At 44.3% G+C, this 13,810-nt stretch overlaps 1 protein-coding gene across 1 annotated transcript; it reads left to right on the forward strand.

Annotated features, from left to right (window-relative positions):
• The first annotated feature begins 1,948 nt into the window (after positions 1 to 1,948).
• On the forward strand, positions 1,949 to 8,679 carry IGFBP1 (insulin like growth factor binding protein 1). The gene is made up of 4 exons (XM_074573499.1): positions 1,949 to 2,696; positions 4,589 to 4,767; positions 6,431 to 6,559; positions 7,743 to 8,679. The coding sequence occupies exons 1-4, from the start codon at positions 2,318 to 2,320 to the stop codon at positions 7,872 to 7,874; spliced, it is 819 nt and encodes a 272-aa protein (XP_074429600.1). The 5' UTR covers positions 1,949 to 2,317; the 3' UTR covers positions 7,875 to 8,679.
• Positions 8,680 to 13,810: the final 5,131 nt, after the last annotated feature.

Raw genomic sequence — 13,810 nt, forward strand, 5'->3', positions numbered from 1 at the left:
GTTCTTTTGTTTATCTTTTGTTTATCTCACTGGGTAAACTGAAAAAATCGGGCTTCTAAGAGGCTGCCAGTTGTTAGGAATTGCCTGGCCAGTTCAGATACTGACAGCTTCCTGACAGCAAGGAAAAATATGCCAAAGGACTGAAAACATAGACCTGCTTTGGAAAAATGAGATTCTTCTGAAACTAATGGAAGTCTTGTGAAGTAGACCTGTACGTCAGACAAAGAATCTGTTCTTGCATTAAATGTCTTTCTGTATCTAGTTACTTAAAAATAATGGTGATGTGTGAAAAAAAACTTTTTAAAAACATTTCATGTGTATCATTAAAAGCTATTTCCTCTCAGTTCATGTCTCCTTTTTTTTTAAGACGGAAAAACTGCAGGCAGGACAGTAGCAGTCACTCTGGAGTACAGTCATTCCAGGGGCAAGTAACTTCTCTTAAGCAGTCAGTGGTGGAACGATCCTCCACACTGTTCATACAAAGCTATCTAACACAGCAGAGAGACGTACATAGATAAGTGAATGAATACGTGCATACACATCTACAAATGCATATGAGCTCTTTGGGTCTTTGTCATTTTACAACTGGCTCTACTTTTCATTTGTAACTTTTTTTTCATGTTTCTTCATGAAAGAGTCTTTGTTTTGCGTTGTTTTCTTTTTCTCTTTGAGGGAGGAAAGAAGACATATTTCTGTATATTTTTCACTTCACATTGCATGGTAAAAGAATGGTGATTTTCCATGACAGATGTACAAGAAAAAAATAGACATGAAAGAGGGGAAAGAGCATTAGAGCTTGAAAAATTTAATTGTGATGTTCCGTAGAAATTGTCGTGCTCTAGATTTTCAGCCAAGATTTGCTCCTGGTCCACAGAAGTCCACAGAATTCTTTTCAGATCTGTACACTTAGTTTTGTATAAAATGCTAGTGAGTTTTAAAGGCTTCCAACTTTTGTGTATCCAGATATATATCCCTAAAACAACTTGAATTTTTTTTTTTAAAAAATCCCACAATTAAGTGAAGTAAAGTGAAAATGTCTCAAGTTGTAAAAGGCTGTAACCAATGAGAATACTTTTAAGAACTGAGTTATGAATATAGGGGGATGAAAATTCACTACATTAAAATAAAACTTTTGACATCAATACCAGAAAAAAGAAGAGTGAATACTATAACGTTAAACAATGCTCTGCAGTTCTGCTTCACTTTCTTTCACATGAATGATGTATTTAAAAAAGAGAACTAAATGCAAAGTAACCAACCAAACAAAAATCATGCTACATTACATGACTTGACAGTGGAATTTGCTATTTCCAGCTCAGTACATACTGCAAATACCAGGATAAAATAATCTGTTCAGCACAGTGAAGTTTGAATACTTTTGCTTTTATTGCAGTGACAACGGTTGCATGCAAAGGAGAAAAGGAAAGATTTTTATTTTTTTTTTCTTCCCAGGTGATATATGAGGAGGTGGAGAGGGTAACAGGACAGAGACAAAAGCAGATATCTCATTTATTTCTGCTCTGTTTGACAAACACTAGTTTCCCCCAAGTGCATGTTTTGAGGACTGATACTCCTCTTATCCCAGCAGCAGTAGGAAAACTGAGCCCAGACACGGGAGATCCCTCCAGCTTCAGCTGCACAGCCCATCCCGGAGGTTAATGCAAGGACTCCTACGTGCATATGTGCAGTGGTTACAGGATCCTGATGGCTTTATCACCCTTGGGGCCTCCTCTTTGGTATGTCGGTGTCCTCCTAACCTGCAGCCACATGACGAAAATTAAACAAGGGTTTGTTGCATTTGTTGCTGTGGAAATATGAAGTCAGTTGCTTCAGTTTCAATGGGATTTCCCTCCTCCCCTTCCTCCCCCCCCCACCCCCCACCCCCTTTTTTTAAACATTTACGTTTTCATAAAACGTCAAGAACAGGAGACAGGAGACATTCGTGACAGGCAAAATTCATTCATCCATTCCCCTCTGCGGGTTTCCCCTCCACCCCCCGACACATTTTTCCTTGTTAACTGTGCTAGGACGGAGAGGTGGGGGTGAGGGAATAAAAGCATTCCTGCATGTCTGGAGGAAAGAAAAAAGATAAAGGGGGAAAGTGAAAGGGGAGGGGAAGAGTGGTCAGGGACTTGAACCGCCAGTGAAATGATGCTTCTCCAGCCCTCTTGTTCAGATAATAGTTAACTCGGGGTTAAAGATTAATAGCCAGGCAAAGCACTGTATAAATGGCCCGGGCGAGCTGAATGTATGCAAACTGCCTCCTGCTCCTCAGCCTGCTGAGCTGCCCTCTCTGTGGTCCCTCCTCATCAGCGACATGAGTAGCCTGCGGTCTCTGCTGCGCCGCTGCTGGCTGCCGTCCCTGCTGCTGCCGGCGCTCCTGGGCCCCCGCCTCGCCGCCGGGGTGGCCCTGGAGCCCATGCACTGCGCCCCGTGCACCCAGGAGAAGGTCGCCCTCTGCCCGCCCGTCGCGCCCGGCTGCCCGGAGACGGCCCGGCAGCCCGGCTGCGGCTGCTGCCAGACCTGCGCCCTCGGGCCGGGCCAGCCGTGCGGGGTCTACACGGCCCGCTGCCGCCAGGGGCTCCGCTGCCACGTCCCTGCGGGAGAGCCCCGGCCCCTCTCCGCCCTCATCCAGGGACAAGGGACGTGCCTGCCCGCCAGCGAAGCCGGAGGGATGCGCACGGCGGAGCCGGCAGGTACCTTGCAATCGCGTCCCCGCTCCGCGCCGGCGGGCTGGGGAGCCGGGAGCCGGGCGCTCCGGCAGAGCCCCTCGCCCAGGGGCAACTAGGTCTCGGCAGCGGGATGCGCCTGGCGCCAGGGAAGGCGCTGCGGGCACTGGTCGTCAGGAGCTTGGAAAAATGAGCAAAGTTAGGCAGGCGTTTGAAAAATAGGGAAGCCGGACTGCGTTTTCCAGGAAAACGTGCTCAGACTTGCGCGAGGTGAGACGCATCCTGGTGCGGAGCCAAGAGATGTTCGCAGCAGGCTGTTACGTACGCCACAGGGAACAAGCAGGAAAGCCCTAAAGCGTAGTAATGGGATGATGCAGAATAATCAGAATAAGGTTTCTGGGAAGTTACAGACAGTTTTTCTTTAGTAGTAAACAGTAACTAGAGTAGGACAAATGTTTTCTAGACTTTGTTTATGTCCGTCTCCGAAAGTCATGATAGAGATAGAAAAGACTTAAACAGGCTTTGTGCCTGGCTTCATTTCAAGAATAAAACGTATTTAAAGTACTGCTGTGCTAGTCAAACTATCTTTGAGCAAAAAGACATATCAAGCATCTTATGCTATATGATGATCAGGAACTTCTTCAGTGTTATTTCATTATTATTACTACTACTACTACTACTACCACCACCATCATTTACTGCTATGTCCATGCAGTGGTGAGTAAGGTAACTCAGTAGCATTACAAAAATAATCGTTGTAGACTCAAAATAACAATGACCATTGGTGGCAGTAAGGGGAGTTTGTCTTGTACTTGAGGGGGCAGGGCAGGGAGGGAACAGTGACTAAACTGAGGGTTTAAGGCTCCTGCAGTTGAAAAGGTCTAGTATTTTATTCTTTTTTCTTTCTTTCCTTCCTTCCTTCCTTCCTTCCTTCCTTCCTTCCTTCCTTCCTTCCTTCCTTCCTTCCTTCCTTCCTTCCTTCCTTCCTTCCTTCCTTCCTTCCTTCCTTCCTTCCTTCCTTCCTTCCTTCCTTTTTTTCTCTCCCTTTCTCTCTCTCTTTCTTTTCTTTCTGTATTTATTTGTTTATTTCTCTCTTTCTCTCTTTCCCGCCTCAATTTTCCACCTCCATTTTTTCTTAAACACTGTCAAAGTGAAAAACGGGTAGTTTTTAGTCCATTGGATGATTATTTACAGCCTTCATCCAACAAGTTATTTAGACATATGTCAAACTTTTATCCCATGATGAGTCCCTGCAATTCCAAAGAGCTTCTCTTGCCTCTAGTGGGAGAGTTCACACATGCTGGGTTAGGCCCTGGCGTGCGGACCATGATCAATGGTCCAAAACTGCCGATCCAAACAGTTTCTGCTATTCCCTGGCTATTTGATGCACTGCAGGGCAGCTTGAGCTACTGACGGCTCCTGTGAATTGCTACCCCTTCTTATATGCGAGGCAAGCCATGGAACAAAGTATAGGATGCCATGGGATCTGGTCTGGACCGGTTCGTCTCCTAAATAAAAACTGAAACACATCATGCTGACAAAAATCTAAATTCATAGCAAGATTAACTCCAGTCTTTCCGCATTTAGTAAAGTGTTTACAATCCACTGTGGTGAAGAAAGTTTTTTCATTTTGAACAGACTGGCTGCAGCTTCATCTTTGGTATTAGAGTGATTTTGATGGATCATGAAATAACCAGCTTGTTAGAGAACAGTTGATGCATCTTCATATGAATTTATGACAAAAGTTTAATTTGCTGTGCATGTAATTTATTACTCCTGCAAGAGCTACTGTAATGGATCTGTCTTAGATACTACTTTTTTTTTTGCTGTTGTTGATTCTTTTTCTTTACCTTTTTAACTTGGAAAAATAGATGCAGCAGTTCACTGAAGATATTCACCTTAATATCATTCTTTTCCAGACTCTATTGAACCTGAGGATATACCTTTGGAAAGCACTGAAATGACACAGGATCAGCTGCTGAACTATCAGTTGATGTTTCCCATAGGCCAGGACAAATCTATACCCTGGAATGCCATCACTGCATATGAAAACATGAAAGCAAAGAGAATATCTGAACTCAAGAAATGGAAAGAGCAGGTGGGTTTTCTTTGCAAACCTTTCAGGGACCATTTCAGCAGATGCTATCAATTCAGAATCCAAACTAAAAATGCGCGTGAAATTCTAGCAGCAGCACTGGGATGTCAGTATTTTGGGTAGCCTGCAAACAGACTTTTGGGATGCCTTCATCAGATGCTTGAGGAACGGGCAAAATGGCAGGAGAGATAAAAACAGGTGTGCAACGGGTATGTCCTACACAAACTCCATGCAGAGGCTGAATCTTCCTCTGCATTGACTATCAGATTATAACACAGGCCCTTAGTTTCCAGGAGGCTGTGTTAGTTCCAGGAGGCCACTCCTTTTGTGTTTTAGTTAAAAAATAAAAGACATTTGTCACTGGTCCAGTGCTCAGTGAAATAAAAGGGAGTCCCTACATACAGTTGTGGATGAAACTCCAACGCAAACCAAAACGTTTTTCTTGCTGATCACAAGGAAACGCTATTTAAGTAGATGCACGTAAAGAGACAGAAAGCTCAAAAATCAAAGTAAGCGCCTACCTTCGACGCTGCGAAACAGCGGTGAGACATGGGGGTGTGGGGCCTTTGCAAGCGGTACCGTGTTCCACTTGAGGGCACCAAAGAACCGCAGTCAGAGCAGTCCCGGTGCCAGCGCGCAGCTGAATTAGAATTGGGCACCGCAGGAGCCGAGTTTTGTTAATGGTCACAGACAAATGGAGGGGGGGGAGGGAAAAAAAAAAAAAAAAAAAGGCAAAAACGTACTAACCACAACCCCACCTTAGGAAACCTCATTCCCCATGCAGAACAGGACTTAATCACTGCTTTAGTTTGAACTATTACACATAAGCGCTGTTAGCGCCAGTTCTGATTTTTAGGCTTCTGCGTTTCTAACCCAGAGCCACGGATAAGTCCGTTAACTCGAATAGGGCTGCTTATGTGAGGGGAGGTCTTGGAAAAGCAGAGGGTATGATTATTTTCACTCTGAAGTAAAAATATTTGTTCAGTCACTTCTCCCCTTTCACTCATTTAAAAGCACTAGGTACCACTAATATGCAGCCATTGTGACTTTGAAAAACAGAACGAGCGAATTGTGATAATAGTGAATACTACAAACAGTTCTTCATCACCAGTTCCAAGCGCTTTGGGTTTGGGTCTCAGAGCCACGGGGGTGCTCTCTATTCTGCTTTGGCGACAGCTCTGTCCTGTACAAAAGATAACAAACATTCAGATGTTTGTTCTTGCGCTGTCTATATAAGTCTTGCACCTATTCGCCATACATCAACAGAGCACGGGGCCATGGCAACCCAGAAAACGTGGCTAGTCTCACGTACACCAGCCTCCTAACGTGCACCTCCCCATAATAGGAGATTGTACCCTCTGAGCAGTAACGTGTTTACTTAATACAGGTTAAATTTCCTTGTGTGGCAATTTAAGGACTTAAATCCTCATGTTTCTGAGGATAGAAAATACCTCAAAGAATAAAAACAAAGGCCTAAATGCAACACCAGAGTTTTCTGGCTGTGCTCCTACTGAAACAAGTAAAAACTACATGCAAAGCAGCCTGGTGCAGATTATATGACTAATAAGTATTTTCAGCTTTTTGCTAGCTTTATGCCGATCACTCTTTTTTTGGCTGGTTTCTTTGTAATTTTGGTATTGACAACCTCTGCACGGTATTCTTGCAGGGACCTTGTCAGAAGGAGCTCTACAGAGCCCTGTATAAATTGGCGAAGGCTCAGCAGAGAAGCGGAGGGGAGATTTACAAATTCTACTTGCCCAACTGCAACAAGAATGGATTTTACCACAGCAAACAGGTACGTGCCTTCTCCCCTGTCTGCTCGCAGCAGTGCTGCGACTAGCCTGACACGGCCAACCCTTTCATAGCCCTCTGTTCCCAAACTCACAAGTTTGCAGCTGCTGGAAAAGCAGGTTGTGAAAACAGGGATACTCAGTAGTGGGAACAGATGGTTTGTCCTTCTCTTAAAAGTGAGCCGCATGCTGTGGGCTGACAGCAATGGAGGCAGGAGTCTTTTCCATTCACAGAACAGGTGCATGCAAGGCCTTTTCCAAAATCTTTTAACCCTCTCTGCTCCCAGGCCAAATCAAGCTCCATGTACCTGGTTTGTTAGCATAGTTATCATATTCCCAGTTGACGTTAATTTATAATATCCACCATACTGCCTGGAAAGCCCATTGAATATATATAATAATCACAATGGAGAAAGGAGGCTCTCAGCTCCTAGGCAGTGAAAAACTCACACAGGCAGGGAAAAAATTCTCTGGAGCAAAATTAGCCTTCTGAAAGCAGAACAAAAATACTGAATTGTGTTGCCTGTGGATTATGTTATACGCTCATTTCCATTATAGCCTCAAAAAAAAAAGCCATTGCGAGTTACACTGAGAGTAATCTGCAAACCTAACTAAAGCTCCAAACCTCAGGCCACGCCCTTGTAACCACAGGTCATGTACACAAATTTAGTAGGTCTGCATAAATCTGTGTCACCGAGACTCCTTGTTTTTTGGGCATGGCACCACTGTATGACTCACAAACATTGTGACCTGGGATCTAATCAGGCACAAACAGAAATCTGTTTAACCCCCTCCCGAAGAAAAAACACACCCTATTTGCCTCCTTGCGTGAAGAGCCAGACCGTCTAGTCATTGCTCTCGCCCTACCAGCTCATATATTCTGCCTTCCTTTGGTTTCTCACACTGGGAGATATTGCTGTTTTGTACTGCTCTTTACCAAGGAGGGGGCAAACTGTTTTAAATTGGAAGTTGCTGGTGTGGTAGCTGAGCTTGGGTCATGGCTCCCTAACCAAGTGTGCTGCTTGGAGGCTCTGTCAGAGCAGGGACCACCACATTCAATAGCGCTGCATGGCAAGTCCCCACTTTCTGATCCTATTTCTGTCCAAGAATTCTACTTGCAGTCTCTCGTGGGTAATCGTCTGCTTATGGTTACTTATTGTGGCGTTTGTTTTGCTAATGATATTCTAGTGTGAAACTTCACTGGATGGAGAGTCTGCTGGATGCTGGTGTGTCTATCCAAAAAACGGAAGAAGAATTCCTGGATCTCCAGAAATGAAAGGAGACCCCGAATGCCAACAGTATCTCAACTCACAAGAATAAAACCAAACACATTCATTCACATCAAGTTTTCTGCGAGGTCTGATCTAGTCAGGAGCCATTTCAGTTAGGAGCCATTTCAGTAAGGTAGCTTCGTGCACCTCATTTTCAGCATATGAGTAACCCCATAAAGTAGCTTTTTTACTGCACTGGCATTACTCAGATGCTCAAGTGACAGATATGAGCATCTGCAAGATCAAATCCTACGATCTTGTATATTTTGTTTGTATAATATTATAGATACTCTCATATGTAAAGCTGTTGAATTATTTATTTCACAGTATGTGTATTTTTGTCTCTGTGTGTTGTTACTAATTTATATCCTCAAACACTTCATAACTTTATATGTAAATACTTAATATTATTGCTCTTAAATGTATGCATCTTATGTTGGAGGAATGTTGCTACTTAAAACTTCAAATGGCATAACTCTACTGGGAAAAATGTCTTGTAAACTTGCGTTTTTGTACTATGTATTTATAGATTAAAAACTGAACTTTAAAAAATAGCTTTCAGTAGAGAACATGCTTAGGAACTTATTTAAAACCTGATTTGTTTATATATCATGTTGCTTTTGCACCTCTATTTCAATGTCAAGCTGTTTCTTAAAAAAGTAAGTCTAAACCTTGATTATATACTGAAGGTCCTGATGGGACAGTATTTGTTTCTATTTTCCAAACATATGCACTGGATAAATGGCAAAACACAACAGGATATTCTGTGCCACCTTTGACAGGTGTAAGTTGTTCACATGTTGACATTGTCATGTTATTTAAGATGAGCTATTAAATACTGTGTTCTACACTGTCCTGCTCTCTTGCTTTCTGCATGTTCCCGTTCATCAGTCTGACCTTGGCAGGCAGCGCAGCAGCAGGTGGGAGGGTAGAAGAAAACACGCCTCTTGCAAATCTGCCTCCTGAACCCCTGGCGCCATTTCCCTGCAATGAGTTTTCTTCTTTTGCTCTCCCTGCCCCATTCCCCTTCTTCCCGTCCTCTCCAATCCTGGCTGTGTTCTGCAAGTCTTTGCGTTGGGCAAAGCAGCAGCCTCCAAGGGAAGTTAGTAAAAGATTTCTGGGTGGGAAAGCTGGATGCCTTTCTCCGCTCAAAATGCCCAAGGCAACAGTATTTAGTGCATTTGAAACAACGTCAAGACCAGGAAGAACCATTTCCTGCACAGAAAGTCAGAAGTTATGAAAGGGGGGCTGGGGAAAAGCCTGGCCATACCCTTTTTGCTGAAAGCAGAGAGGAGGGTCCCCTTGGCTTGGGATGCAGTCCCTCTCCCTCCCCCACATGTTCCTTCAACTTAGCAGTTGCAGAGAAAACAAGAGAAAGCGACTTCCCTGCCAGATTCAAGCTGGTTTTGCCCATGGAGAAACTGGGGTGGGAGTCAGCAAGTCCCAGAGGTGGAAACAGTCTGCACCAACCCTGCCTGAGAAAACAGCCTGAAAGGAGAGTAATAACATTTTCTAAGAGCCTGGCAGGAGGGAAACTGCATAAAATCCTCCTGCCATTTGTTGGCACAAGCTTTGCGTTTTAAATGGAAGGGGGAAGTGGCTTGTAGAAACTGCAAAGCCAAAGCGTGGAGATCCCTGCTCTCCGTATCACAGTTCTGTGTCATCACGTGTTGTGCTTGCTGAATATGTTGGCTGTATTTGCATGTCAATGTCAGTTGATCTGATTGGGGTCTAATAAACTGCTCCAGATTTAGAAGTATGGATGTACTACTAAGCTTCTTTGTGAAGTGTTTTGAGATCTTCCCAAAGAAAGCACCGCAAAAAGCACTTTATAAAACCAATGATGGCATTGGTATTATAAATAATTAACGTCTAACCTCCCTGTAACGAGCTACAGTAAGACCTGGCTAAAACTGTGTCACAACACAGCATTCACTGTGTCAAAATGCTTGGCAATCATTGTATCCAAATAATGAAGAAGCAGCAAATTTGGGCAGAACCTTAGAGTTCTTTCATGGGGTCTACCCAGCACTGAACAACTATCATAACAGCACAGTCTATTTGCAGTATAGCCATCCGGTAGACAGCTACTTCAAATGTTTTGCATGGTGGCAGGTTCTCATCCTAGCTGCAAGATGTTAGAATAGGGAGAGGGTTTTAGGGGAACTCTTTCCTTATAATGTTAAGTACCAGGAGTAGAAATTGCTTCGTACAGCATTCAGGCATAACAGGCCAATTTCTTAGAGGGATTTAGCTCCTTACCTCCCACTGAAAGCAACAGGGGAGGAGTGCCGCCTCATCTGCAATCTGGCCTCATGTGACATCTTGCCAGGACTCACCAGGACAGACTTCTGCTGAGCTGCTCTGGGATGGGCTGTCTGACTTGGGCCAGACTTTTCTGCATACTGGGGTTAGGACTAATGCAAGGAGGCGAAGAAGGCAAATTTTAATTCCCCTATCGCAGTGCTGCCAGAAGCTTGGACTACTTTTAGACTATAGATGCCATGCATTTTGATTTGTCCTGATTTTTATGATCAGCCTCAGTAATAGGGTGAGAAATCAAAGGTCCGTAGTTTTCCTTTGGTTTTGTTATTTTTTTTCTGTTTGTGGGGGCGCTTTTTTTTTTTTTTGGCATGTGTCAGCTGGCAATCCTGGCTTCAGTGTGTCCCTGCTGCGGTGGTCCCACCTACACTGGCAAGCCAAGCCTGGTGGGAATGAGTGAGGAAACAGGGAAGGTGCCGCAGGATGCTCTTAGCAACTCAGGTCACCTGGCATGCAGCTGGATGTGTAAAGGGGATGTACTGTTCCTTGTTATTTCATCTCCTTCCCTTCACACCCTCTTGCACTCCTCCTACCCCACCTAAAAAGAACTAATTGGTGGGAAGGTCTTAGGTGAGCATCTGTAATGTTTAGCTCATGTTATCTGAGAACCCTACCTACCCAGTTTGTGCTTCTTCCTGCCAAAACCCTGCCAGGTTTGCTGCAGCAGGGTTTGTTCCAGCCATGCCTCCTCTTGCCCCTGGCCTAATGCCAGCTGCAAAATGCTCGTAGCACAGAAATGAGGTCACTGCCCTATGCACTTTATTTTCTAGCCTCATTTTCCCCTAAAGCTATCCGAGACAACCTACAGTCACCTGGTATTGGGCTCTGCTCACACTGTGTCAGTTCTGCTCATCACTTTTGGATACAGCAGAGACACATTTGTGTAGGCTAATGCTGGCAGGAGGCAAGGGGAGAGAAAGAAGGAGAGAAAGAAAATGGGGGTGGAGGGCAGCCAACACTAATACTGAAATCCCATCAGCATTTCTGTCACTTTTCTACCATAAGAAGACATTCTCTGCAAAGGCAATGCTTAGGCAGGGAACAGCTTTCTACAGACCCAGCCCAAAACACAAGCAGATATGAAGCACGTCAAGATTTAGCCTTGTTCATTCCAAAACCAATATATTCCTTTGACCTTGCATTTGCTAATGAGAGTCCTAAACACATCACAAAATAAAAAAGCAATCAAAAAATGCGTCACATATAGCTTTCTTTCCTCAATGGGAAGAAAAGTGGGATGGAAAAGAATGGCACATGGCAGAGGCTTGTCACAGGATTTTCTGCACTCCTGGAAAGAGCTTAGCTCCCATAGCATCAGACACTAAATAAATAATAGTACTAAGTACTAAATACTAAAACAGAGAAGTTTTTTTCTACAAAGTCAGAACCAAAGATGTTTGTGCTTTACCAGCAGTATAGCAGCACTGACTTTGCAGAAATAGAAACGTTATTTTTCTACCCACATCACTGTCTTGCTATTGCAGAACACTACCAATGTCTAATCCCTGCCCAACCCATAATAACAATAATAATAAAAAGTATCTGTAAAAAAAAGGATCCAAGTGACTCATTCCAAGCTAGTCTCTAGCCCATGCTGCATGTCGAATGGACAAGTCCTATCTCTATATTTAGACAACACCTTTGAAGTGGGTCTACTTTTCCTTGGCTATCACTTCACTGATAAACCACTAGCCTAAACAGCCTCCCCAGGCTGCACTGACAACAGGTTCTAGGCTTTCTATTTGCTGACACATTTCATATTTATGGATCAATTATTTTACGCACTTGTTGTACATTGCATTGAGAATCAGGCAGGGCTTCAGACCGCAGAGGAAAGTGGGGTATGAGCGTCTTAACAAACACAACAAAGAAGGCACATTTGCCTTCTTTAAGACTTGGGTAGATAGTATATAGTGAGTAACAGTAGCAGAGCTGGGGCAAGTAGAGGGCTTCTCTTACTGACTTGTCACCCTATATTACCTAGTCGCATTTAGGTAAAGGCGGAAGGGGACAAAGAAGGAGACAATCTGCACAGCCGGTTAGTTCTGTATTACCAGAAAGTACCAAAAACAACAGCAGTGGAGCAGGAGCTCAGACATACCAGCACTTGCACTCTGAGTAATGAAAACAGCTCTGATGATATCTCTGTCAACAAACAAGGGCTTTATTTTATTTTCCCTCCTTTCCTCATCCCTTGACCTACCTCCTCCCCCAGGGTGCAAAGTTCATCTGCTAGTAAGCTACTCTGAGGGCCCAGGGAGAGGGGCAACCTCCTGCAGGAGAGATGTGGGAGCAAGGATGCTCGTAGATGTTGAAATAAGGTCGAATGAACAAATCTAAATGTAGCCCGTTCCAGCTCTTGTCTGTCTAATTTTGAAAAAGTTTCTGCTCGCCTTTTCAGACTCTGTGTTGGATTATCACCTCTGAGTGGCTGTATGGGAAGCCCAGCAGAGACAAGGGCATGCAGGGGAAGGCAGGGCTGCACACATGCTTGTCTCCTTGCTGCTTCCTTACGAACCACGTTGCCCAGCAGGTACAGTGCCTGGCCAGCAGGCACAGCCATTCCAGGAGAGCCCCCCTGCTCAGTTCTACCCTGCAGAACATAGCGCAGGCAGTCTTTCCTCCTGCTCTCCTCCTGTTAAGCACCCATTTGTGTCTACACTGAGGTTTTTAATTGCATAATTATGCCAGTGGTGATGTGTGATTTTTTTTTTCTGTCACTGATGGTGCTTTGTAGTTCAATGGGCTCATGGGTAGACACTGAGGTTCCTTAGAAAAGCATCTTAGTGTGGGATGTCTCTGGAAGCCTAGAGCAAATGCTGGCTATATCATAATTTTCTTTTCGTATTTTCTCTTTGCTGGTGGCTTCGGTTTATTGCTGCTTTCGCAGCTGGGCCTTCACCATTTAGCTGCAGCAAGGGGAACAGAAAAAGAAGGGCAGCAACAGATCACTGATAGCAGAGTAACAGCAGCTGTGGAAATGCATGACAGGATCTCAGGGCCGAAGGTTGCGTGTGGCACCCCTGTGATAAAGCAATAATCAACTTTCCAAGCTCAGTCAGTTAGGTCTTTTTTACTGTGTGCACGTTATGTGATATGTACCGGATGTAGGAAACGAGTCTTCACCTTGAATATTCTCTGTGTGGCATAAGCAGGCAAAAATAGCTTCTGCTCTCCAGTTGCAGGGAGTGAGGGAAATGCGCACTCAGCCTGGCTCTCATAAGCAAGTCCCTTCACTACCCCATTTTTGGAAGGTCCTACACATGGCTGTGGAAAGCCTTCTCAACGACATTTTCTTCAGCTTCACAGGTTTTTCTGGAGGAAATCTCAACTGCTCCCTGCAGCAATAACTTCGCTGCCTTTCTTTCCATCCCCACTTACGGAGAGGGAGAGGTGGGTGAAATTAGCTATGACAGAGAAAGGCTCTTAAGGAATTTTGATAGGTCAGCAAAAGTGGAAAGCCAGCGTACATACTGCAGCAGGACATGCATTCTGCAAGGATAAACTGAGATTTGCAGCATTACCCTTTGCTTCTGCTAATACCTGGTCTCCATTTTTTTTTCAGCTGGAACTTTCAGCCTTGAAGTCATTTGCATTTTTTAATACATGTACAGGACAAAAGCAAAAGCAAAGGTTTTTACAATGGGATTTTCTCTAAAGCTG

This window comes from Larus michahellis, chromosome 2 (assembly GCF_964199755.1).
Source record: "Larus michahellis chromosome 2, bLarMic1.1, whole genome shotgun sequence".
Classification (NCBI taxonomy): Eukaryota; Metazoa; Chordata; class Aves; order Charadriiformes; family Laridae; genus Larus; species Larus michahellis.

Coding starts and splice junctions, on each gene's coding strand:
- IGFBP1 (XM_074573499.1), top strand. CDS start 2,318: ATGAGTAGCCTGCGGTCTCTGCTGCGCCGCTGCTGGCTGCCGTCCCTG. Junction 4,768..6,430: donor TCAAGAAATGGAAAGAGCAG/GTGGGTTTTCTT, acceptor GTATTCTTGCAG/GGACCTTGTCAGAAGGAGCT. Junction 6,560..7,742: donor GATTTTACCACAGCAAACAG/GTACGTGCCTTC, acceptor ATGATATTCTAG/TGTGAAACTTCACTGGATGG.